Here is a 26,527-nt window from a genome sequence, read left to right as displayed (position 1 = left end):
GCGGTGGAGACTGGGTCTATCAATACTTCTAAGGCAAAAGTTATATAGACTCTTGACTAACAAGGGGGTGTAAGATTTCAGGGGAAGACAGAATGCCATCCCCACCCCGTTTCTTCCCCCTCCCTTTTTTTCAATAATTTATATAGATTCTTCTTTTCCCACCTATTTCCATTATTTTTAAATCTACAACTAATACTTTGTTAGTCTTTCCACCCCACCCCCACTAGAGCTGTACCTTGAGTATCCTGCCATCCATTCTTAATTAGCACTTTTCTTAGATAATATCACCACCTTCAACATCTCTTTGATCCTTTTGTCTGTGACATCTTTTGATTATCTGCTCCTATCACTGCTTGCTTATCCCTACAACCACCCCACCCTCAACTTCTCTCTCCCCCCACCCCCCACCTTAGACCAGCTTATATTTCACCTCTCTCCTAACTATACATCAGTTCTGCCGAAGGGTCATGAGGACTCGAAACGTCAACTGTTTTCTTCTCCACCGATGCTGCCAGACCTGCTGAGTTTTTCCAGGTAATTCTGTTTTTGTTTTGGATTTCCAGCATCCGCAGTAGCTTTTTGTTTTTATCTCTGTGAACTGGAGGTTACAGTCAGATCAGCCATGATCTTATTGAATGGTGGAGCAGGCTCGAAGGGCCGAATGGCCTATTCCTGCTCCTAATTCCCTCTCACCGAACAATCCCCGCCCACTCCCTCTTCCCTCACCAAGATGGCCGCCCATGCGCCTCGCTCCCTGAACAAGCCCCGCCTTCCTCTCTCAAGATGGCGGCCTGTTGCCTGGATAACCCGGGCCGTCACCGGTGAGGAAACTTCGCCTCCCTGATCCGTCCTAACTCGCAATATGGCGGCCAGTAAGCCCGCTACTCGGCCTTGTCATCGCGGGGCCAATGGCCTCTTATTCAGGGCATAGAGCCTACCCCAGAAATTGATCCAGTTCCTAGTCCAGCCGCGGTTTCCATGCCTACCCTGTGCACACAATCTCGTCCCGCCTCACGAACCGTCCGCTCCTCCTCGCTCTGTCACCATGACTGACACTGAGCATGCTCAGAGCGCACAGCCACACTGCACCTGCGCACTGGACTCCTATCGTCGTGGATAGACTTTCTGCAGCGAGGCGTGTTGTGGGTAAATAAACCGCCATTGACAGCTTGAGCTGCTGACTGAAAATCAATGTCTCGGTATCCCAAGGGCTACAGCTGGGCCGATCTTGAGGCGAAGTTTTTCCTGGTGGGCTATGGGGGGGAGGGAAGAGGAAGTGGCAGCTGATCAGATTGTTTCAATCTTAGAGACAAAGAAGCACCATGAGCTCCTCACACTTGTTGGTGAGGAGGAAGAGACAGGGGAGAGGGAGAGACCTATACAAGGCACTAATTTGTGAGAGATATCAAAATGACTCATCATACTGTCTGTTAAAGCTGATTTATTTGACTTTTATCCAGAGTATTAACACATATAACCGGGATAGAGTTTATTAACATCAGCAGAAACAGATCCCAAAGCTATTTTTGTTTTGAGACAAGTGATGGAGTAATACCGGGAAGGTCAATACAATATGGAGATTGTTTTAAATAAAAGCAAAATACGATGAATGCTGGGAAACTGAAATAAAACCAGAAAATGCTGAAAAAACTCAGCAGGTCTAGCAGCATCAGTGGAAATAGAAAAACCAAGTTAATGTTTCGAGTCCATACAGATTTCCTTCCCTGAAGGACATTAGTGAACCAAAGACCCAATCCATCGACTGTCAGTTTGAGCCTAAGGAAGACAATCAGAGTGAAGGTGTAAAGATGATAGGTGAAGACTTGGACAACATGAGTAGTTTCAAATACCTGGGGTAACTTGGACAATATCAAGAAGAGAGGACAACGACTGGATACTAACGAGATACAAATGCTGAGATGGATGTGTGGAGTGACAAGAAAGGACAGGATTAGAAACCAGTACATAAGGGGGTCAGTGAAGATTGTGGAAACATCAAAGAATGTAGCTGAGAAGAGATTGAAATGGTCTGGTCGTTTGTTGTGGAGAGAGAGAGGAAATGTGGTGAGGTGAGTGATGGACATGGGACTGTCAGGAAGAAGGAGAAGACAAAGGTCTAAGACCAGATGGAAAGATGTGGTGGCCAGAGACAGAAATGCAGTGGGATTGGAAGAGGAATGAGTGACTGACAGGAGGAGATAGAGAAGGTGATCAAGCAGCATTGTGGTGACCACAAATAAAATGGGAGGAAGAGGAAGAAGAAAAAAACATATCCCAATGAACATGGTTCATTCCTGGATGTGGTTAACAACAAAATCAAATCATGGTAGTTACTCATGAACTCGCTGGTGTCTCAGCAGGTTGGACAAGTCAGTGAATCCCTTCCCACACTCGGAGCAGGTGAATGGCCTCTCCCCAGTGTGAATCCGCTGGTGCCTCAGCAGGTTGGCTGACTGAGTGAATCCCTTCCCACACTCAGGGCAGGTGAATGGCCTCTCTCCAGTGTGCGCGCGCTGGTGTTTCAGAAGGGTGGATAAATCAGAGAATCCCTTCCCGCATTCAGAGCAGGTGAATGGTCTCTCCCCAGTGTGATTTCGTTGGTGTACAGTGAGGTTTGTTGATCGCCTGAACCCAGTCCCACAGTGAGAGCACTTGAATGGTCTCTCCTCAGTGTGAACACGTTGGTGCGAGATCAATTGCCCGGAACTTTTATAGCACTTCCCACAATCTGGGCATTTAAAAGGCCTTTCATCAGTGTGAACTCGCTGGTGTATAAGCAAGTCGGATGACCGAGTGAATCCCTTCTCACACTCTGAGCAGGTGAATGGTCTCTCCCCAGTGTGAGTGAGCTTGTGTAAATGCAGGCTGCCGGATTGAGTGAATCCCTTCCCACACTCAGAGCAGGTGAACGGCCTCTCCCCAGTATGAACCTGCCGGTGAGCCAACAGGTTGGATAATTGAATGAATCCTTTCCCACATACAGAGCAGGTGAATGGTCTCTCCCCAGTGTGATCACGCTGGTGTGTCAACAGGTGGGATGACCGAGTGAATCCCTTCCCACACACAGAACAGGTGAATGGTCTCTCCCCAGTGTGATCACGCTGGTGTGTCAACAAGTGGGATGACTGAGTGAATCCCTTCCCACACTCGGAGCAGGTGAATGGCCTCTCCCCAGTGTGAACTCGCCGATGATTCAGCAGGGTGGCTGACCGAGTGAATCCCTTCCCACACTCGGAACAGGTGAATGGTCTCTCCCCAGTGTGAATTCGCTGGTGATTCTGCAGGGCGGATGAATGAGTGAATCCCTTCCCACAGTCCTCATATTTCCATGGTTTCTCCCTAGTGTGACTGTACTTGTGTCTCGACAGGCCAGATGATCGGCTGAAGCCTCGTCCACACACAGAACACATGTACGGTTTCTCTCCATTGTGGATGGTGCTTTTCCCTTCCATATTCAAAATCCGATAATATTCACGTTAATATAAATTGGGCAACTCCGTCAGATCCTGATGTGATGTTTGGTTTCAATTTCCCGACTGCAAATCCTTCCCTTCTAATACCCTGTGAAATTTAAAACAGAAAAAAAAGAGTCACAGAGAACCCACAAAAACACAAAGACAGACAGTGAAATTGTGCTGAATGAATTTATGGGACTTGCAGTCGGAAAAAAGACCATGAAAGCTGAAGGGCTGTCATAAAAACCCAACTGATTCATTAATGTCCTTCAGGGAAGGGAAACTGTCACCCAGTCTGGACCTAAAGAGGACTTTGGACACTCTAGGAGGAAAAAGAGAGAGAGCGAGAGAGTGCGAGAGAGAGAGAGCGCGTGAGACAGCGCGAGAGAGAGAGCGAGCGCGAGAGAGAGAGCGAGCGCGAGAGAGAGAGAGCGTGCGCAAGAGAGAGAGCGCGCGAGAGAGAGAGCGCGCGAGAGAGAGAGAGCGCGCGCGCGAGAGAGTATGCGAGCGAGAGAGAGAAATAGAGATATAGAAAGAGAGGTAGAGAGAGGGAGAAAGAGAAAGAGAGAGAGAGAGGCAGCAGATGAAAGAGAGAGGCAGCGGATGAGAGAGTCCTTTTACAAATCTACAGTTTGGCCAAAAGGTAACAGAATCTCCCAAAGCGTCAAGCTCAACCACCTGGAAGGACCAAGGTAGAAGGTGTATGTGAACATCATCGCCTGCAAGTTTCCCTTCAACTTAGACAACATCCTGACTTGTCTAACATCCAGTCCTGGGTGAACAGAAATTTCCTTCAATTAAATACTGGGAACATGATTGCCATTGTCTTCAGTCCCTGCTGCAAACTCCACTCAATAACCACTGGACTCCATCCCTCTCCCCAGAAACTGTCTGAAGCTGAACCAGACTGTTCACAAGATCGCTGTCATCTTTTACCCCAAACTGAGCTTCTGACCACTGATCCGCATCATCACCAAGATCGCCTATTTCCACCTCAGTAACATTGCTCGGCTCTTTCCTAGTCTCAGCTCATCTGCTTCTGAAACTCTCCTCCATTCCTTTGTTACCTCTAGATTTACCCATCCGTATCTCTGTAATCTCCTCCAGTCACATAACCTTTTGAGATACCTGCGCTCATCTAATTGCAGCATCATGAGCATTCCACATTTTAATCATATCAGCAATGGTGGCCATTGCTTCAGTTGCCGAGGCCCAAGTTCTGGAATTTCCTCCTTTAATCTCTCCACTTCTTTACCTCATTGACTAAGCTTCTGGTCGCCTGCTCTAATATCACCTTGTGACTCGGTGTCTCATGTTGCTTAGTAATATTTCAGTGAATGTCTTGGAAAGTTTTATTATGTAAAAGACACAATATAAATGCTAATCATTGTCATTGATTTGGACATATATCGCCATTCCTTCATCACCACTGGGTGAATAACCTGTAACTCCTTACCGAACAGCATTGTGGAAGCACCTTCACCATACCGACTGCAGCGGTTCAAGAAGGTCAAACATCATCTTCTCCACAGATAACTGGGGATTGACAATATCTGCTGCTGGTCTTGTTGGTGTCACCCAAATTCCACAAACTTTTAAAATATGTATATGTAAAATAGATTGAAGCATCTAAAGAAATGCTTGTTCCTAAATGTCCGTTTAGCAACCAGACCTCCCCTGGAATCTTCCTCCCTTGACAGTTTCACAACTAAAATCGTTGCTCCCAACTAGCTTCCAAAGTCCTTGAGGTTAAACCCAGCAGCTTCTCCTCCATCTCCACTCCAGCTCAAACTAATGCAACAAAACAAAGGGAATTAGATAAGATCCTGGAGAGAGAAAAAAAACTACTGGGCTATGAGGAAAGGGCAGGGTAGTGGGACTAACTGATCTGCTCTTGCAGAGAGCCAGCACGGGTACGATGGGCTAAATGGCCTCCTTCAGTATTGTAACCATTCAATGATTCTGTGAAAAAGGACCCATTCTGGGGGCTGAGGATCAACCTTTGCACCAACACCCAGCCCATTACCAATCAGTTCTTAATTGGTCTATCTGTGTTTCTAGACTCAGTTCTGAGGGAAACACTTGGAATAAAAAAGTAAAATACTGCAGCTGCTGTAAAACTGAAATAAAAAGAGCAAATGCTGGAAGTACTCAGCAGGTCAGGCAGTAACTGTAGAAAGAACAGTAAAATACCAAACATGGTTAAATTACAACCATTATTACAGGCAGAGGAAGTTAGACCATGGCAGAAAGGTGATCAGGGAGGGCAGAGGTGAAACAGAGCAATAGATGGACATGGATTCAGATCCACAGGGGCCACACAAGCTCCAGAGCCATGGAGCCAGAGCACAGCACTAAAAGCTCCAAAGTGTAGATGAATGTTCAATAGTACTCACCTCCGAAACAATTTCACTGTATTCAAATTTAAAATCTCCTGCTGGAGCCTGCAGTTGGAAAGATATCAGAAGCACTGAGTCAGAGAAAAATATCACAGTTTTCAAATCTTTAGCTCCCTGTGAAAGGAGATTACAAGAGTCATAAGTGTCAGTAGCGGTTAGAAATTCAGAATAGACAAACCTTTCTCTTGAATTGTGCTTGCTGTGTGTAAATCCTCCCCTTCTAACCCCCTGTAAAAAGTTTCCAAAATCCATCACTGTTAGTCCAGGATAGAAATTCACAACATTCCCTCCTTTTTCCAGTCCCAGGAATACTTAAGACTTATTATTTGCACAGGAGGCAGTTCAGTAAAGGTTCACTAGTCTCATTCTTGGGATGAGGGAGTTTGTCGTTTGAAGCAAGGTTAGAGGTTGTACTCATTGGAGTTATAAGAATGGGAGAAGATTTTATTGAAATATATAAGATTCTGAGGGCTCTAGACAGATAGATGCTGAAAGGTGTTTCCCCTCATAGGAAGAATCTAGAACTAAGGGGCAGTGTTTAAAACTAAGAAGTCTCCCATTTAACACTGAGATGAGGAGAAATTTCTTCTCTCAGAAGGTCATTCGTCTGTGGAATTCTCTTCCCCAATGAGCAATGGAAGCTCAGTCTAGAAGGGACTCAAGGATTATGGGGGCAGGAGGAACAATCAGATCAGCCATGAGTTTATTTCATCAGTGGAGCAGGCTCGATGGACCGAATGGCCTATTCCTGCTCCGAATTCTGATGTCTTCCGTTCTTAGGATCGCTGCGCATGCGTCCTAAAGCACCTGGCTCCTGGAAAGATGGCGGCCGTTAACCCGGACCTGTCAATCTGCTGCTTACCGGGAACCTGGAGCCCCGCCCACCCTCTGTTGCGTCACCAAGATTGCTGCGCACGCGCTCTGCTCAGCGCTGAACAAAGATGGTGGTCGTTAATCTGGGCCTGTTCCAGAGAAAAAGCCCCGGAAGTACAAACGCCGGACCTGCAGGGTCTAATTCGGAGTTTACGGCCTCCAGCGGCTGTTTATAAAATCTCCCCTCTCTCCACCCGCCCCACCCAGGACTCCCGGCTCTGTTCCTCACTCTGCCCCACCAGCTCTTACCCGCTGAAAAAACCGTCCAAAGCACTCACAGGGCTCTGATCAAAGTGACACTGCGCATGCCCGAGATGGAATCCAGCATTGCACCTGCGCACTGGGCTCCTGTACCGTTAATAAGGCACATTCACAGCCGCCGAGCATATTGGGTAACAGTAGCGCCATTGATTCTCCAAACACGGAATGAAAAATAATTTTGTTAAAAATTGGGATACGTTAACTTAAGAAATCACATACATGCTTGAGAACGGGTGCAAATGCTATGTTCTATTTCTCAGTGATTCAAACCGTTGCTCTGCTGTGGAACTACGCAGAACTTATAAAGCTTTTCTTAATGGTTCCTCTCTCATTTATCTCCAGATACTGAATATTCACTGCTTTATAGAATGATACAGCTCAGGTGGAAACCATTTGGCCCATCATGCCTGTGCTGGCTCTTTGCAAGATTTTAAAATTGATTTCACAGCCCTGCTGGTGGAGTCAGAGCAGTCTGCTGTCAGTCTGCTGTCGTAATGCAAGAGGTGAATGGAGAAGATTTTCCAATTGGACAGCTCTTAGACATACTCACCCTTGTGCAAAGATCGATTGCCCAGTGTACTAAGCAGATATGAAGAGCTCACTGGTTAATTAAGCGCACAGAGTTACCTGGTAGAGTTTAATTCAATAATTCTACATACCCCACATACCACAGTGACATTTTTAATACAAGGTCAATTAAGGGAGTATCGCTGATGTAATAGAGTAGATGAATTAATATCCTGCAACCTCACAATTAAGAATTGGCTGGGATGTTGCAGTATGAAAGAACCTCACATACATGTCAGGTGAAAGGGGCCATGTACAATGAAACAGTAAAAGCCACATCATTGTTAGACTCCATTGTTCATCTGGATGGATCTTTGTTTTATAAACAAAGTCTGTGCCAGACTTGTTCTGTGTCTTTGATTCCTCATGACAGCTGTAATATTCTTATTAAATAACCACCACAATATTCAGCCTAGAAAGCATCATCACAGCCCTTCAAACCGTTACTGAGAGAAGCACCACTATTCTGAAAGCTCCTCTAGTTGTAATTCCCTCATGCAGAATCTTTCGTCCTGGCAAAAAACATATGGCTTCTCGACAACAGAAAGGAAACCACTCAGTCACCACTACAAACTCTGAATGATTCGGGATGTTGCTGGTAAGTGTCCAGGACAAATTGCTGTTTGTAAGGTGAAGGTACATCAGCAGCAGGAGTTAGTGAAGAGGGTGATGGTAATAACCAGGCAGACTGGCTCACCAGGAAAGCTGCCCCAGAGGGGATTCCATGGGATCCCCCAAATCACAATCATTGGCATCTGCACTACAGCCCACAGACTCCAGGGGGATGGGAACCTGAGTGGGAGACACAGAAGAGGGAGACAAAGATAGACATGAAAGACAGGGAAGTAAAAAGCAAAAGTGGAAGGCTGAGGAAACGGGGGATAGCAGCAAATAGGGCAATAGTACAAAAGAAGATGTGAATAAAGACAACTCCAAAGGCACTGGCTCTGAATGCATGGAGCATTCACAATACGGTAGATGAATTAATAGTGCAAATAAAAGTAAACAGCTATGATTTGATTGTGATTACAAATGCACAGCTGCAGGGTGACCAAGGCTGGGAACGGAATATCCAAGGGTATTCCATATTTAGGAAGGGCAGGCACAAAGGAAAAGAATGTGGAGTGGTATTGTTAGTTAAGGATGAAATCAGTGCAATAGTGAGAGAGGATATCGGCTGAGAAAATCTAGTTGTAGAATCAGTCTGGGTGGAGCTAAGAAGCAACAAGGGGTGGAAAACATTAGTGGGAGTTGTGTACAGGCCTCCAAATAGTAGTGGTAAGGCAGGGGACAGTATTAAAAAGGAAATTAGAGATGCATATAACAATGGTGCTACAGTAATCATGGGTGACTTTAATCTAATATAGACTGGGCAAACCAAATCAGCAATAACATTGTGGCGGATGAATTCTTGGAGTCTGTATGAGATTTTTTTTAGACCAGTATGTTGAAGAACCAACTAGGGAACAGGCTATCTTGGATTTGGTTTTGTGCAATGAGAAGGGGTTAATTAATAATCTTGTGGTGTGGGGTCCTTTAGGGAACAGTGACCATAACATGAGAGAATTCTTCCTTAGGTTGGAAAATAAAGTAGTCCAATTTGAAACTCAGGTCCTAAATCTAAACAAAGGGAAGTCAAGGGTATAAGGTGTGAGCTGGCTAAGATAAATTGGGGAATGTCATTAAAAGGGATGATGGTGGATAGGCAATAGCTAATATATAAAGAATGAATGTATGCATTGCAACAGTTATATATTCCTTTCTGGTGCAAAACCACAAAGTGGCCCAACCATGGCTAACAAAACAAATGAAGTGTAGTATTAGATCCAAAGACTAGTCATATAAAGTTGCTTGAAAAAATAACAAGCCTGAGGATTGGGAGCAATTTAGAATTCAGCAAAGGAGGCCCAAGAGATTAAGAGGGGAAAATAGAGTATGAGCGTAAACTTGCAAGGAACATAAAAGAGGACTATAAAAGCTTCTACAAGCATGTAAGAAGAAAAAGATTAGTGAAGACAAATGTAGGTCACTTACAGTCCGAAATAGGAGAATTTATAATAGAGAACAAGGATATGGCAGTGCAATTAAACAACTACATTAGTTCTGTCTTCATGGAGGAAGACACAAATAACTTCCAAGAAATACTAGGGAACCAAAGGTCTAATGAGAAGGAGGAATTGAAGGAAATTAGTATTACTTAAAAAAAACAGTGCTGGAGAAATTAATGGGACTGAAAGCTGCTAAATCCCCAGGGCCTGATAATCTATATCCCAGGGTACTAAAGGAGGTGGCCATGGAAATAGTGGATGCGCTGGTTGTCATCTTCCAAAATTCTGTAGATTCTGGAATAGTCCCGGCAGACTGGAAGGTGGCAAATGTAACCCCACGATTTAAAAAAAGAGGGAAGAAACGGAATTACAGACCGGTTAGCCTAACATCTGTGGTAGGGAAAATGCTAGAATCTATTATGAAGGACGTGATAACTGGATCTTTGGAAAATATCAACAGGATTAGACAAAGTCAACATGGATTTATGAAAGGGCAATCGTGTTTGACAAACCTCCTGGAGTTTTTAGAGGACATGACTAGCAGAATAGATAAGGGAGAACCAGTGGATGTGGTGTATTTGGATTTTCAGAAAGGTTAAAGTCCCACATAAGAGGTTAGTGTGCAAAATTAAAGCACATGGGATTGGGGGTAATATATTGGTATGGATTGAGAACTGGTTAGTGGACAGAACAGAGAGTAGGAGTAAATGGGTCTTTTTTGGAATAGCAGGTGGTAACTAGTGGGGTACCGCAGGGATCAGTGCTTGGGCCCCAGCTATTCACCGTATATATCAATGATTTGGAGGAGGGAAACAAATGTAATATTTCCAAGTTTGCTGACCACACAAAACTAGGTGGAAATGTGAGTGGTGAGGAGGATGTCAAGAGGCTTCAAGGTGATTTAGACAAGTCGAGTGAGTGGGCAAATACACAGCAGATGCAGTATAACATGGATAAGTGTGAAGTTATTCACTTTGGTAGGAAAAACAGAATGGCAGAGTATTATTTAAATGGTGATACATTGGGAACTGTAGATGTACAAAGGGACCTGGGTGTCCTTGTACACCAATCACTGAAAGCAAGCATGCAGGTGCAGCGAGCTGTTAAGGCAAATGGTATGCTGGCCTTCATTGCGAGAGGACTTGAGTACAGGAACAAGGATGTCTTACTGCAGTTATACAGGGCCTTGGTAAGATCACACCTGGAGTATTGTGTGAAGTTTTGTCTCCTCACCTAACAAAGGATATACTTGCCATAGAGGGGGTGCAGCGAAGGTTGACCAGACTGATTCCTGGGATGGCAGGATTGTTGTATGAGGACAGATTGAGCCAACAAAGCCTGTATTTATTGGAGTTTAGAAGAATGAGAGGGGATTTCATTGAAACGTATAAAATTCTGACAGGGCTGGACAGACTGGATGCAGGGATGACGTTTCCTCTGCCTGGTGGCGGGGGGCAGGGAGGTGGGGGTGGGTCGGTGGGGTCTAGAACAAGGGGTCACAATCTCAGGATACGGGGTAGGCCATTTAGAATTGAAATGAGGAGAAATTTTTTCACTCAAAGGGTGGTCAACCTGTGGAACTCTCTATCACAGGGGGCTGCGGTGGCAAAGTCACTGAATATATTTCAGAAGGAAACAGACAGATTTCTAAACTCTAAAGGCGTCAAGGAGTATGGGGAGAGAGTGGGAGTATGGCATTAAGATAGAAGACCAGCCATGATCATATTGAATGGCGGCGCAGGCTCGAAGAGCTTAACGGCCTATTCCTGCTTCTAATTCCTATGTTTTTATTAACCGGCTCACGAAAGTGACCTCTCACCTGACAACTCACAATGCTTGGCTGATTGACGGCAGATCCAGACCAATAGGAAAGGAGAGGGCGGGGCTGTAGGCGCGTCGAAGCGGCTGGTCCTCCAACCAATCGGAGTGAATAAGGGGCGGGGCAGGGCTGGGCTGAGTGAAGCATGCGCAGTGTGATTAATGGCGATGGAGAGAAGCTTTTTATCTCGGATTCGCATTCGGTAAAGGCGAAGAGGGTGAGATGGTGGGGTGGAGCGATGGCAGAATCATGCCGGTGGTTGAATAGGCTTCGTAAATGTTATGTAGACCGTAAACCTCAAAAAACAACCAACCGGTACCCGGGATCGTTCCCCTCTTTTGCACAGAGCAGGGCCGCCGCTTTCTCCCAGTTCCAGACCCGGATTAATGGCCGCCATCTTTATTGGGGGCAATTTGCAGCAGGGCGCATGCGCGGCCTCCATCTTTGTAGGGAGCAATGTTATTGAAATTTTTCCAGTGACAAAATGTGAACAATTGTCCATCAAGCTGCTTCATACTTTGAGTTACAATGTCTTATTGATGAGGCAGAACAATGGTATATGTCCAAGTCAGTGACAATCATTTGTATTTATATTGTGCCCTAAACAGTATAAAACTTTCCAATGCATTTCACATAAATGTTACAAAGTAACATTTGCCACAGCCACATAAGGAGATATTAGGGCAGGTGACCAAAAGAGATAGGTTTTAAGGAATATCTTATAGGAAGAAAATGACGTGGAGAGGCAGAGAGGTTTAAGAAGGAAATTCCAGAGCTTGTGGCCTAGGCAATGGAAGGAACAGTCACTGATGGCGATTAAAATTGGGAATTCTCAAGAGGCTGGAATTAGATGAGTGGAGAGATCTTGGAGATTGTGTGGCTGGTTGTGGAGATTGTGGAGACAGGAATGATCATAACCATGGAGGAAAACAAGGATGAGAACCTTATCCTTTGTCCTTTTGTCTATGACATCTTTGGCAATCTCTTCTTTGCCTCCACCTATCACTGGCCCTCTATCCAGCTCTACCTGTCCCACCCCCCTCAACCAGCTTATATTTCACCTCATTTCTATTTCTCCTTAGTTTTGATGAAGAGTCACACGGACTCGAAACGTTAACTGTATTCTTCTCTGCAGATGCTGTCAGACCTGCTGAGTTTTTCCAGCTATTTTTGTTTTTGTTTGAGAATTTTAAAAGTTGGTGCTTCTTAACTGGGAGCCTTTGTAGGTCAGCAAGCACAGTGGCAGTGGGTGAACAAGACAGTGCGACTAAACACACAAGCAACAGAGCTTTGAACGACCTCAAGATTATGGGGGTGGAGGGGGATGGTTTAATGTTGAAGGCTGACTGGGAGTGTGTTAGGATAGTTTAGCCTTGCGGTAACAAAGGAATAGATAATGGCTTCTGCGGGATATAAACTGAGGCTCGGGTGGAGTCAGGCCATATTACTGAGGTAGAAATAGGCGGCCTTGGTGATGATGTGGATATCTGGTTGGAAGCTCATCTGGGAGTCAAATATGACACCATGGTTGTGAACAATCTGGTTCAGCTTCAGAGGAAATTTCTGCGCATCCCGTACTTGACGTCAGACAAGTCAGGATGGTGCGTGACTTGGGTGGGAACTTGGAGGTGCTGGTGTTCACATACCCTGGTCTGTCTAGGTGTTGGAATCTGAGGGTTTGGGTGCTTCTGTCAACGTTCTTGTGAAATTATAGATATCAAATTTTTCCCCTTCACCACCTGCCTCTCACCTCTCTTTATCTCACACACACCCTCTCTCCACAAATAGAACCAGAGTCTTGTTTAGGCCCAGACCAGATTCCCACCCTGAAGGACAGCAGTGAACCAGTTGGGTTTTTACGACAATCCAGCAGTTTTCATGGTCAATTTTTCCTGGTGCCGGCCCCACAAATTACCAGATTCATTCAGCTCAATTTCACAACCTAACTTTGTGTCTTCTGGGTTCTGTCTCACTCTCTTTTTCTGTTTTATATCAATTTCACAGGATATTGGAAGGGAAGGATTTGCAGTCAGGAAGCTGAAACCAAACATCACATTGGGATCTGACAGAGTCACCCAATTTATCATAACCAGAATATCATCGGAATTTGAACATGGAAGGAAAAAGCACCGTTCACAGTGGAGAGAAACCGTACACGTGTTCTGTGTGTGGACGAGGCTTCAGCCGATCATCTAACCTATCAAAACACAAATGTAGTCACAACAGGGAGAAACTGTGGAAATGTGGAGACTGTGGGAAGGGATATAATTATCCAGTTCAGCTGGAAAGTCACAGGCGCAGTCACACTGGGGAGAGGCCATTCACCTGCTCTGACTGCGGGATAGGTTTCACTCGATCATGCCACCTGACAAGACACCAGCGAGTTCATACTGGGGAGAGGCCGTTCACCTGCTCTGAGTGTGGGAAGGGATTCAGTCAGTCATCCAACCTGCTGACACACCGGCGCATTCACACTGACGAGACACGTTTTAAATGTCCAGACTGTGGGAAGTGCTTCAAAAGTTCTGGGGACTTGATGTCCCATCAAAATGTTCACACTGATGAGAGACCGTTCAGGTGCTCTCACTGCGGGACTGGGTTCAGGTGGTCATCTCAACTCACTGTACACCAACGACTTCACACTGGAGAGAGACCATTCACCTGCCCCGAGTGTGGGAAGGGATTCACTCGGTCATCCCACCTGGTGACACACCGGCGCATTCACACTGGGGAGACACCGTTTACCTGCTCTGATTGTGGGAAGGGATTCACGCAGTTATCCACCTTGCTGATACATCAGCAAGTTCACACTGGGAAGAGGCCGTTCATCTGCTCCAAGTGCGGGAAGGGATTCACTCGGACATCCGACCTGCTGACACATCAGCAAGTTCACACTGGGGAGTGGCCATTCTCTTGCCACGTGTGTGGGAAGGGATTCACTCAGTCCTCCAGGTTGCTGATACACCAGCGAGGTCACACTGGGGAGAGACCTTTTAAATGCCCAGACTGCGGGAAGTGCTATAAAAGTTCCGGGGTCTTAATGTCCCATCAACGTGTTCACACTGACGAGAGACCATTCAGGTGCTCTCACTGTGGGACTGGGTTCAGGAGATCATCTCACCTCACTGAGCACCAGCGAGTTCACACTGGGGAGAGACCATTCACCTGCTCTGAGTGTGGGAAGGGATTCACTCAGTCATCCACCCTGCTGACACACCAGCGAGTTCACAAGTAAGTATAGTGATTGGATTTTGCTGCTAATCACATCCAGGACTAAATTGGGCTCTTTTTCTGCTGATGTTAATAACCTCCAGCCTAGTTATAGGTGTCAATATTCTGGATATAATTAAAATAAATCAGCTTTGTGTTAAACACACAGTGTGCCGAGTCTTTTTAATATCTATAACACAAGTTAATTCCTTTGAAATGCTCTTCCTTTCCTGTCTCCTCTGTTCTCAAACTCCAACTCACCAGGCTCCTTAGACAGCACCTTCTGAACCCACGACCGCTACCACCTAGAAGGACAAGGCAAGCAGATAGATGGGAACATCATCACCTGGAAGTTCCCCTCCAAGCCACTTACCATCCTGACTTGGAAATATATCGCAGTTCCTTCACTGTCACTGGGTCAAAATCTTGGAACTCCCTTCTAACAGCACTGTGGGTGTACCTACACCACAGGGCTGCCTTAAAAAGGCAGCTCACCCTCACTTTCTCAAGGGAAATTAGGGATGAGCAATAAATGCTGGCCTCGACTGCGATGCCCACATCCAATGATTGAATTAGAAAAAAACAAGTGCGAGGAGCTCATGGAGTTTCTTTGTCACTATGATTAAGACAATCCTATCAACTGCCTTTGCTGCTTTGCTCCCTTCTACTAACACACCGGGCTGAACTTCCTCTCAAGCTGCTCCTTCTCCTAGCCCTGAACTCACATATTTCTTACGTTTATCTGCCATCTCTCCTCATGCCCTCTCAGAGCTCATCTTGTCCATGAGAACCACCTCCTGCTCCATTGACCCTATTCTCACTAATCTGCTGAACTTCCAACTTCCCCATTTTCACTGACATTGTTAATGGTTTTCTCTCTTCAGGTCCTGTCCCTCTGTCCTTCAAATCTGCCATCATCAGCCCCTCCTCAATGAAACCAACCCTTGACTACAACATATTTACAAACTCCCACCCCATCTCCAACCTCCCTTTTGCATCCAAAGTCCTTGTCACTTCCCAAATCCATGCCCATCTTTCCAGGAATTCAATTTTTGAATCCCCCCAATATGACTGTTGCCCCTGTCACAGTGTTGAATGAGCTCTTAGAATCACAACTTACATTCCATGTCACCAAGATGAACTCTCCCTCCTTGTCCTTCTCGGCCTCTCTGCAGTCATTGACACCAAGAACCAAACCATCCTCCCCCAATGCCCCTCCACTGGTGCCCAGCTAGATGGGACATCACGCTCCTGATTCCTTTCTTATTAAATTGCAGCCAGAGAATCACCTGCAGTAGCTGTGATTATTTGAATAACACTGTTATAGGCTCACTCACTCAATAGGTGATCAGGTATCACTGCACTTTGATATAAAAATGTTCCATTATCACCCTCACTGGTCTGCACAGGAGGGCTGCTTTGGGGTGCATCAGAGTGCTTCAGCTGGAGTTTGATGAGAGAGGGACTTTTAAGGGTTAATTTCTATTAAAAGTATAATCTTTCTTTAATTTAGCAACTAACTAAAAGTTGTTCTTTGGGTTGGGAGAAGTTGAGTTTTAGTCCAGCTTTAAAACGGGTTATACAGGCTCTGTTTGCAGCTGCAGCAAGTTAATTAGTTAACTGACTTAAACAGGTTTTCAGAAGCTAGATTCAGGCAGCATAAAAGCAAGCCATCGATAGTTATGCTTTTATCTTCACTGGAGTGTTGCTTTGGGTTGCACTGGAGTGCTAAAGTTGGCATTTGGTAAGAGAGGGACTTTTAAGGATTAATTTCTCTCTAAAGTCTAACCATTCTTTAAATTTTTTTGTTCATTTATGGGATGTGGGAATCGCTGGCTAGGCCAGCATTTATTGCCCATCCCTAAATGCCCTTGAGAAGGTGGTGGTGAACTGCTTTCTTGAGCCACTGTCGTCCACATGGTGTAGGTACACCCACAGTGCTGTTAGGGAGGAATTCCAGGATTTTTATCCAGTAACAGTGAAGGAATGGCAACATATTTCCAAGTTAGGATGGTGAGTGGCTTGGAAGGGAACTTCCAGGTGGTGGTGTTCCCCTCTGTCTGCTGCCCTTGTCCTTCTAAGTGTTGCTAAAAGTTACTTTTTGGGTTGGGAGAAAGTGAGATTTAGCCCAGCTTTAAAACCAAGATTATACAGGCTCTGCTTGCAGCTGCAGCTAGTCCATTAGTTAGCTGTCTTATACAGTTAAGTCATGGCAGGGCAGCTCGGCCAAGTGGAATGCTCCTCCTGTGTGATGTGGGAAGTCAGGGACACTTCCAGTCTCCAGGTGACCAAGTATGCAGGAAATGTCTCCAGTTGCAGCTACTCAAAATCCACGTTTCAGAGCTGGAGCTGGAGTTACTGTGGAGCAAAAGCAAATAAGAGATCATACAGTAAGGTGGTCATACCGCAGGTAAAGAGTACACAGGCAGAAAGTGATTGGGTGACTGCCAGACAGAGTAAAAGCATTAAGCAGGTAGTGCAGGGGTCCCTGGGTCCAAGCAAAGAGGATGCAATGGTGTAGTGGTATTGTCGCTGGACGAATAATCCAGACACCCAGTGTAATGCTCTGCGGACCTGGGTTTGAATCCCGCCACGGAATTTGAATTTGATAAACAGTCTAGAATTTAAAAAGTCTAAAGACCATGAAACCATTGTCGATAGTTGTGAAAACCCATTTGGTTCACTAATGTCCCTTTAGGGAAGAAAATCTGTCATCCTTACTTGGTCTGGCCTACATGTGACTCCAGACCCACAGCAATGTGGTTGACTCTTAAATGCCCTCTGAAAAGGACAATTAGGGATGGGCAATAAATGCTGACCCAGCCAGTGACGCCCACATCCCATGAATGAATTAAATAAAGTCTGCGGCATCACGAGTGGCTCAGCTGCACAAGGTGGGGAGAGCACAAGAGAAATATTGACAGGGGATTCAATCATAAGGGGAACAGACAGACGTTTCTGCGGCTGCAGACGTGACACCAGCATGGTATGTTGTCTCCCTGGTGCCAGCATCAAGGATGCCACTGAGTGGCTCAGGACATTCTGAAGGGATGGGTGAACAGCCAGAAATCATGGTCCATATAGGTACCAATGATGTAGGTAAAAAGTGGGATGAGGTCCTGAAAGCAGAATATAGGGAGCTCGGAAATAAATTAAAAAGCAAGGCCTCCAGGATTCCCCTGGAATCAGGATTGCTCCAAGTGCCACATGCTGGTAAGATCAGGAATAGGAGAATATACCAGATTAATTCATGGCTGGAGAGATGGTGCAGGAGGGAGGGATTTAGATTGCTGAGACATTGGGACTGATTCTGGGGAAGATGGAACCTGTACAAGGTGGATGGGTTGCACCCCAGTAGGATTGCAACCAATATCCTCGCTGGGGTGTTTGCTAGTACTGTGGGGGAGGGTTTAAACTAGACTGGCAGGGGGATGGGAAACGGAGCGGGGAGACACAAGAGAGGGAAACAAAGATTGGAATGAGAGACAGAAAAGTAGAAAGCAAAAGTGGAAGGCAGAGGAAACAAGGGTTAGCAGTAAATAGAGCCATAGTACAAAAAAAATGTGCAAAAATGTTAAAAAGTCTAAAGCACAGAACATTCGCAATAAGGTAGATGGATTAACAGTGCAAGTAGATGTAAACAGATACAATATGATTGTGTTTTATGAGACATGGCTGCAGGGTGACCAAGGCTGGGAACTGAAAATCCAAGCATACTCGATATTAGGGACAGACAGGAAAAATGGAAAAGGAGGTGGTGTGGCATTGTTAGTTAAAGACAAATTCAGTGCGATAATGAGAGAGGAAATTGGCTCAGAAAATTTAGACGTAGAATCAGAATGGGTGGAGCTAAGAAGTAACAATGGGAAGAAAACATTATTGGGTGTTGTCTGTAGGCTTCCAAACAGTAGTGATCAGGTGGGGGACAGTATTAAACAGGAAATTAGAGATGCATGTAACAAGGGTGCTATGGTATTCAGTGGTGACTTTAAGCTGCATATGGGTTGGGCAAACCAAATTAGCAATATTACTGTGGTGGATGAATTCCTGGAGTGTACAAGATTTTTTTTAGACTCGAATGTCGAGGAACCGACTAGGGAACAGGCTATTCTATATTTGGTATTGTGCAATGAAGGAGAGTGATACATGGACTCGAAATGTTAACCCTGTTTCTCTCTCTCCACAGGCGCTGTCAGACCTGCTGAGTTTTCCCAGCATTTCCTGTTTTATTTCAGACACCCAATATCTGCAATATTTTGCTTTTATGCTAGCATCATGAGGAAATCTTTTCAGTAACAAGTGGTAAGAATTTGGAATTCACTATCGGATGGATACAGATTCAAGAGTGACCTTCAAAAGGGAATCGAATAAATTCTTGAAGGAGAAATGATGCTCAGATGGGGTAAAGAATGGGGGAGTGGGACTAACTGGGTCGCTTGCTGAATTTGTCAGCACAGATTCGATAGGCCAAATGGCCTCCTCTGCTGTGGTTTGATGACATTCTGTCATCTATAATAATGGAACGATTCATAATAAACATATGATAGAATCTCATAGAGCACGGATGGCGGCCATTCAGCCCATTGTGCCTGTCCTGTCTCTGAAAATGTTACAAATCTGTCGCACTTCCCTGCCCTTTTCCGATCACCCTCCAAATCTTTACTTATTAAGTTGAAATTAAAATCACTTTTCAAAGTTACTACTGAATCTGCTTCTACCAGTCATTCAGACAATGACTTCAGTCTTCCCAATGTTTAATTTGAAGAAATTTCTGCACATCCACCACCAGATATCAAACAGTCTGATAACTTACCAAAAGTGGAGAAGTCGAGAGAGGTGGTGGTGAGGCAGAGCTGGGAGCTGTCAGTGTAAATGTGAGAACTGACAGTGTTTTCAGATGATGTCATTGTGTGGAGCAGGTTAATGAGAAATAAGAGGAGACCAAGGCTGGATCCTTTGGGGACACCAGAGATAACTGTGGGATTGGAAAGGGAAGACATTGTAAGTGAGTCTCTGGCTATGATTAGATAGAGAAGAATGGAACCAGGAGAGAGCAGCCCCACCCAGCTGGACGACAGGAGAGAGGCGAAGGTGCAGAATGATGTGGTCAACATTGTCAAAGGCTGCAGGCAGGTCAAGGATGAGAAGGGCGAGTTTATCTTTGTCACAGTCACATAGAGTGTCATTTGTGACTTTGATAAGAGTTGTTTCAGCACTGTGGCAGGGGCAAAAACCTGATTGGAGGGATTCAAACATGGGGTTCTGGGAAAAATGGGCACAGATTTGGGAAGTGACAACATATTCAAGGACTTTGGAGAGGAAAGGGAGGCTGGAGATGGGGCAATAGTTTGGAAAGACAGTGGGTCAAGCATTTGTTTTTTGAGAAGGGTATAATGATGGGAAATCTGAAGGAGAGAGGGACAGTACCTGAGAGAGAAAACTATTAACATAGTCAGTGGACATTGGGAAGTTGAGTGATCAGCAGTTTAGTGGGAGTAGGGTCGATGAAGCAGGAGGTGGGTTTCATGGACAAGATGAGCTCTGAGAGGGCATGAGGGGAGATGGGAGGGAAATGACAGAAAGGTTCAGGGCTCAGGTAAGGGGGAACTTTAGGGAGGGCGAGTGGAAGGGAGGGAAGCAGCAGAGGCAGCTGATCGGATTGTCTCAATCTTAGTGACAAAGAAGCTCCATGAGCTCCTCACACTTGTTGTTGGAGGTGAGGATGGAGGAGACAGGGGAGACGGAGAGCCCTTCAAAAGGAACTAACTTGTGTTAGTGATATTAAAAAGATTCAACACACTGTGTCTTTAACACAAAACTAATTTATTTGACTTTTCGCCAGATTAGACCCTGTAAGTGGGCTGTAGTTTATTAACATCAGCAGAAACAGACCCCAATGAACATGATTCAGTCCTAGATGTGATGAACAGCAAAATCCCATCACTGTCGTTACTTGTGAATTCACTGGTGTCTCAGCAGGTGGGGTGAATGAGTGAATCTCTTCCCACACTGGGCGCAGGTGAATGGCCTCTCTCCAGTGTGAATTCGTTGGTGTGTCAGCAGGTTGGATGACGTAGTGAATCTCTTCCCACACTGAGGGCAGGAAAATGGCCTCTTCCCATTGTGAATTTGCTGGTGTCTCAGCAGGCTAGATAACTGAGTGAATCCCTTCCGACACTGGGGGCAGCTAAATGGACTCTCCCCAGTGTGAACTCGCTGGTGTGTCAGCAGGTGGGATGACCGAGTGAAACCCTTCCTACACTCAGAGCAGATGAACGGTCTCTTCCCCCGTGTGAACTCGCTGATGTCTCAGCAGGTGGGGTGAATGAGTGAATCCCTTCCCACAAGTGGAGCAGGTGAACAGCCTCTGCCCAGTGTGAATTCGCTGGTGTACAATGAGTTGAGATGATCGCCTGAACCCAGTCCCGCAGTGAGAGCATTTAAATGGTCTCTTGTCAGTGTGAACACACTGATGGTACATCAGCTCCCAGGAACTTTTAAAGCACTTCCCACAGTCTAGGCATTTAAAAGGTCTCTCGTCAGTGTGAACTCGCTGGTGGCTCAGCAGGTTGGATGAAAGAGTAAATCCCTTCCCACACGTGGAGCAGGTGAACGGCTTCTCCCCAGTGTGACTGCGCCGAAGCATTTCCAACTCAGACGGGAATCTGAATCCCTTCCCACAGTCCCCACATTTCCACGGTTTTTCCCTGGTGTGGCTGCGCTTGTGTCTTGACAGGCCAGATGATTGGTTGAAGCCTCGTCCACACAGAGAGCACGTGTACTGTTTCTCCGCAATGTGAACGGTGCTTTTTCTTTCCATGTTCAAAATCAAATGATATTCAGGTTACGATAAATTGGGTGACTGTCAGATTCTGCTGTGATGTTTTGTTTCTGCTTCCTGACTGCAAATCCTCCCCTTCTAATCCCCTGTGAAACTGATTTAAAACAGAAAAAAGGGAGTGAGAGAGAACCCACAAAAACAGGTTGTGAAACTGAGCTGAATGAATCTAGTAATTTGTGGGGCCAGCACTAGGAAAAAGTGACCATGAAAACTGCTGGATTGTCCTAAAAATTCAACTGGTTCACTAATGTCCTTCAGGGAAGGGAACCTGCCACCCAGTCTGGGCCTATACAAGATTCTGGCCTCCATGGGATGAGAGAGAGAGGTGGGCGATTCAGGGGGTGAAGATGTGTTTAATACATCTTCAGCTCGACCAGAACTTTGGCAGAATCTCCCAAACCCTCAACCTCCTCCACCTAGAAGGACGAAGGTAACAGGTGTCATTGAACACCATCACCTCCAACTCACGCACCGTCCTGACTTGTCTGACATCCAGTACTGGATGAGCAGAAATTCCCTCCATTTAAACGTTGGGAAAATGAAAGCCATTGTCTCCACTCCCTAACCAGCTCTCTGAGGCTGAACCAGAATATTCGCAATCTTGTTGTCATATTTCAGCCCAAACTGAGCTTCTGACTACAGATCACTAAAACCACCCATTTCCACCTGAGTAACATCGCACAGCTGTGCCCCTGCCTCAGAGCACAGCCCGGCCCTTATTCCGGCGCTATGGGTTCCCGTTCTCATTGACAGGGGACTTTCTGACCCATGGGGATTCTGGGTAAACCAGCCGCCATCGAGACCAATCTGTGAACGGGCATTTTCTTTCCCCCAGTTGGTAAAACAGAAGATCCATGGATGAGGGGGATATTGGACAGGAAGCACAATGAGAGGTTTGGACACTTTATTAAATACTCACAGCAGAAGCACATTAATCTGATCGGAGATCACTTCCTCATGAGCAGCCAGCGGAGTGGAGCCTCCGGAGATTCCGGTCCCTTTCCCGTCAGTATTTACAGGAGCTGGGACACGGAAAAGAGTCTCAGTAAAATCAGGGATTTATTTGTTCACTGTTTTAAAATGGGTCTGGGCTCACACTTGAAGTTTGTGCAGCCTGTGATTCCCTGAGTTTATTAACTCTCCCCCTCCAGACCCTTTGAGCTCTCTATTGTTTTTCAATGTCCTACCGGCCCTGTGATTCCCTGGGTTTATTAACTCCCCGCTCCAGACCCTTTGGGCTCTCTATTGTTGGACTCTCTATTGTTTCTCAATGTACTCCTGGCCTTGTTGTACCTGATCCAATAAAAACCCTCCTTACATCACACAGGGAACAACTTTAGACATGTTCTGACTTTTCACCTCAATCTTATTCTGCTGAATGATCTCACTGACCGTTCCCTTTCTCTCGATCAGTCCGTCCACCATCTCTTTTCTGGATTTCACTCCTTGTTGTTCCAGGATTTCATCTCTCTGCCTTTTATTTCTTTTACTGAAGATTCCTGTCCATTGCTGCCTCACAGCCTCATCCTGTTCCCACATATTCTCTATGTCTAAGTGCTTCCCAGCGGCCGTGCCAGCCGTGGCCCCTATTCCAGCCCAGTCACTGATCCCTCTCTTCCCTCCACCCTTTTTACTGGTGTCACTATCACAGGGACGATCGCGGTGTTTTCCCAAAACTGCCTAACACCGGGGTCTTGGCTATTGGGTGGTCATAGTCCACCTATCTCTCTCCCTGCATTCTGACTTCTGAAATCCCCGGATAATTCCCTTATCATCTGAACATCAAGGTGCTTGAAGATGGGATGACATAACCTTGGGGATTGGTGTGTGGTATTCAGGGCACATAGTACAGGAACTATTTTAAATCTTGTATCATTATGTAGGCTTTGTGAGTACGAGTGATGATTAAACCATTTGTGGGACCAATTTCCTATGGCAGAACAGATTGAGGGGGTATCAGTGAAGCATATGGGGTCTTGGGCTTCATAAATAGAGGTACTGAGTACAAAAACAGGGAAGTGCACCAACAGAGAGTTGTTCTGATCGGGAACTCTCTCCCTGAAAAGGCGCTAGAACCTGATTCTATATTTAGCCTCCACCCACTCGTCCTAGATTCCCCAACCAGTGGAAATAGTTCCTCTCTATCTATCCTGTCAGTTCCAATTAATATCCCAAAAACTTTGATCAAATCAGCTCTTAATCTTATAAATTCCAGGGATTACAACCCTCACAGCGAGGTGATGTATTTTATCAGGAGGAATAGGGAGAGGGAAAATATTATTCATGGCACAGCTCTAAAGAGTGTGCAGGGACAGAGGGGCCTGAGGCTTCATGACTTTGATCTCTGAAGGTGACAGAATGTATTAAGAGAGTGATTAGCAAAGACGATTAGATCTTGAGCTTCATAAATGGTGATATTGAGAACAAAAACAGGGAAGTTATGTTGAATTCTTTATGAAGCTCTGGTTAGGCCACAATTTGAGAACTGCATCCAGTTCTGGTCTCCTCACTTTAGGGAGGATGTGAAGGTCATTGAGAAGGCACAGAGGAGATTTACCAGAATGGTTCCTGCAAAGGAGGTTGAGGGGAGATTGGTAGAAGTGTACAAGATTATGACAGGTTTAGATATGGTGGACAAAGAAAAGCTATTCCCATCAGCTGATCGTACAAGGACTCAAGGACAGAGGTTTAAGATTTTGGGTAAAAAGTGCGGGAGATGTGAGGAAGAATATTTTTATACAGTGAGTGGTAATGACCTGGAGGTTACTGCCTATGAGGGGGGTGGAAATGGACATGGTGAGTAATTTCAAAAGGAAAGTGGACAGAAGCATGAGGGAAATAAACTTGCAAGGATACGGGGATAGAGCAGGGGAATGGGACTGATTGGATTGCTCTACATAGCTGGCATGGACTCACTGAGCCTAATGGCTTCCTCTGTGCCATAATGACTCTGTAACTCTTCTGTGTAATCTCATTCTGTAATTTAACCCTTGGAGCTCAGATCACTCAGGTAAATATGTGCTACACTCCCTCCAAGGCCATTCTATCCTTCCTGATGTTTGTTGCCCAGAACTGAACACTGTTCTTCAGGTGTGCTCTAACCAGGGTTTGAGTGTCTCAGCATTTTTCCAGTCACACCTGAAATCTTCTCAGAATCACACAGTGCAGAAGAGGCTCTTCGGCCCATTGAGTCTTCACCAACACGTGAGAAACACCTGACCTACCTACCTAATCCCATTTACCAGCGCTTGGCCCATAGCCTTGAATGTTGGTCAAGATGTCAAGGCCCATTGGTCCCTAATGGGCCCTACTCTTTCCCTGGTTATCCTCTTCCCATTGGCATTGAAAAAAAATATTTAGATCCCTGCAGTTAAATCTTTCAGACACTGAATTGTAGATTTTTCATCAAATATCAATTTACGATTGTAGTAAAAGTTCATAATTTTATTGTCAAGGGGTTCCTACTGAAAGTTTTTAAAATTAAAAGGAAGGATCACAGATGGTGCTTTTAAAAAGGGACACTGCAGTCCTGAAAATCAGTGACATCTCCAGAATATTAAACTCCAGCCAGTTATAGGGTTGTTAACATCAGCAGAAACAAAATATTGCCAGACTATCAATACTAAACAAGCTTACAAGCAGCAAGAACAGCAGGATCCAACCCCTGCAGTCACTTATGAACTTGCCGATGTCTCAGGAGGCATTGTGACTGAGTGAATCCCTTCCCACACACCGAGAGTTGAATAACCTCTTCTCAGTGTGAGTGCGTTGGTGGGTCAGTAGGTTGAAAGACTTTGCAAATCCCTTCCCACACAGCGAGCAAGTGAACGGCCTCTCCCCAGTGTGAACTGGCTGGTGTGCGGTGAGGTTGGATGACCGACTGAATCCTTTCCCACATACGGAGCATGTGAACGGTTTCTCTGCAGTGTGAGTGCGTTGGTGAGCAGTGAGGTTGGATGACTGCCTGAAACTCTTCCCACAGGATGTGCAGCTAAATGGCTTCTCCCCAGTGTGAATTCGCTGGTGTCTCAGCAGGGTGGGTAAAACTGTGAATCCCTTCCCACACTCGGAGCAGATGAATGGTCTCTCCCCAGTGTGAACTCGCTGGTGTAAAATGAGGGAGGATGCCTGTCTGAAACTCTTTCTACAGGAAGTGCAACTGAATGGTTTCTCTTCAATGTGAATTCGCTGGTGTGACAGCAGGTGGGATGATCCAGTGAATCCTTTCCCACATACAGAGCAAGTGAACAGCCTCTCTCCAGTGTGAACTCGCTGGTGTGTTAGAAGGTGGAATGACTGAGTAAATCCCTTCCCACACTCGGAGCAGGTGAATGGCCTCTCCCCAGTGTGAGTGCGTTGGTGTACAGTGAGTGCTGAAGAGTGTCTGAACCTCTTTCCACAGGAAGTGCAGCTGAATAGCTTCTCCTCAGTGTGAATTCGTTGGTGTGACCAAAGGCCAGATGACTGAGTAAATCCCTCCCCACACACAGAGCAGATGAATGGCCTTTCCCCTGTGTGACTGCGTCGATGGTTTTCCAGCAGGGATGGGTAACTGAATCCTTTCCCACAGTCCTCACATTTCCATGGTTTCTCCATAGTATGGGTGTCCTTGTGTCACTCCAGGTTGAATGATCAGTTGAAACCTTCTCCAGACACAGAACATGTGTATGGTTTCTCCTCACTGTGAATGGTGATGCTTTTTCAGGTTGTTTAACTGGTTAAAGCTCTTTCCACAGTCAATTCACTGAACACTCTCACTCGGGTGTGTGTGTGTCTCGGTGTTTTTCCAGTGATACTGAAGTTCAGTATCTTTCCCCACTGACAGAACAGACAAACATTTCTCCTTCCACATTCAAAGTCTGAGGGAATTCAGGTCCTGGTGAATCGAGTGACTGTCAGAAGATGTTTGGTTTGAGTTTCACATCTGCAAATCCTTCCCTTCTAATACCCTGGAAAACGAGTTTATAAAAGTCATCACTGTCAGTCCGGGATGGAAATTCAGAACAGACAATTCTAGTTTTAATGGAATATTGTTTTTTCTTTTGTTCCTCCAA

The 26,527-nt window shown here is 45.6% G+C and overlaps 3 protein-coding genes across 3 annotated transcripts in view; 1 reads left to right on the top strand and 2 right to left on the bottom strand.

The window, feature by feature from the left end:
• Nucleotides 1-23,056, bottom strand: part of LOC144696907 (uncharacterized) — a 75,509-nt gene extending 52,453 nt beyond the window's left edge. The window contains exon 1 of the mRNA XM_078568623.1: nt 22,393-23,056. The gene's annotated coding sequence lies outside the window, so the exon portion shown is untranslated. The remainder of the gene's footprint in view (nt 1-22,392) is intronic.
• LOC144697887 (uncharacterized) lies at nt 1,425-26,168 on the bottom strand. The gene is made up of 3 exons (XM_078569853.1): nt 25,176-26,168; nt 21,834-21,889; nt 1,425-3,471 (listed from the first exon to the last, which is right to left on the bottom strand). The coding sequence occupies exons 1-3, from the start codon at nt 26,067-26,069 to the stop codon at nt 2,331-2,333; spliced, it is 2,091 nt and encodes a 696-aa protein (XP_078425979.1). The 5' UTR covers nt 26,070-26,168; the 3' UTR covers nt 1,425-2,330.
• LOC144697104 (uncharacterized) lies at nt 11,609-14,755 on the top strand. The gene is made up of 3 exons (XM_078568927.1): nt 11,609-11,624; nt 13,427-14,394; nt 14,647-14,755. Exons 2-3 carry the CDS (start codon nt 13,536-13,538, stop codon nt 14,655-14,657), a joined length of 870 nt encoding a protein of 289 aa, XP_078425053.1. The 5' UTR covers nt 11,609-11,624; nt 13,427-13,535; the 3' UTR covers nt 14,658-14,755.
• Nucleotides 26,169-26,527: the final 359 nt, after the last annotated feature.

This window comes from Cetorhinus maximus, chromosome 23 (assembly GCF_964194155.1).
Source record: "Cetorhinus maximus chromosome 23, sCetMax3.hap1.1, whole genome shotgun sequence".
NCBI classification, from domain to species: Eukaryota; Metazoa; Chordata; class Chondrichthyes; order Lamniformes; family Cetorhinidae; genus Cetorhinus; species Cetorhinus maximus.
This window is presented reverse-complemented; position numbering and strand designations above follow the sequence as displayed.

Coding starts and splice junctions, on each gene's coding strand:
- LOC144697104 (XM_078568927.1), top strand. CDS start 13,536: ATGGAAGGAAAAAGCACCGTTCACAGTGGAGAGAAACCGTACACGTGT.
- LOC144697887 (XM_078569853.1), bottom strand. CDS start 26,069: ATGGAGAAACCATGGAAATGTGAGGACTGTGGGAAAGGATTCAGTTAC. Junction 21,890..25,175: donor GGGATTCACTCAGTCACAAT/GCCTCCTGAGAC, acceptor TCGTCCTTCTAG/GTGGAGGAGGTTGAGGGTTT. Junction 3,472..21,833: donor GTTCTGGTCGAGCTGAAGAT/GTATTAAACACA, acceptor ATATTAACGTGA/ATATTATCGGATTTTGAATA.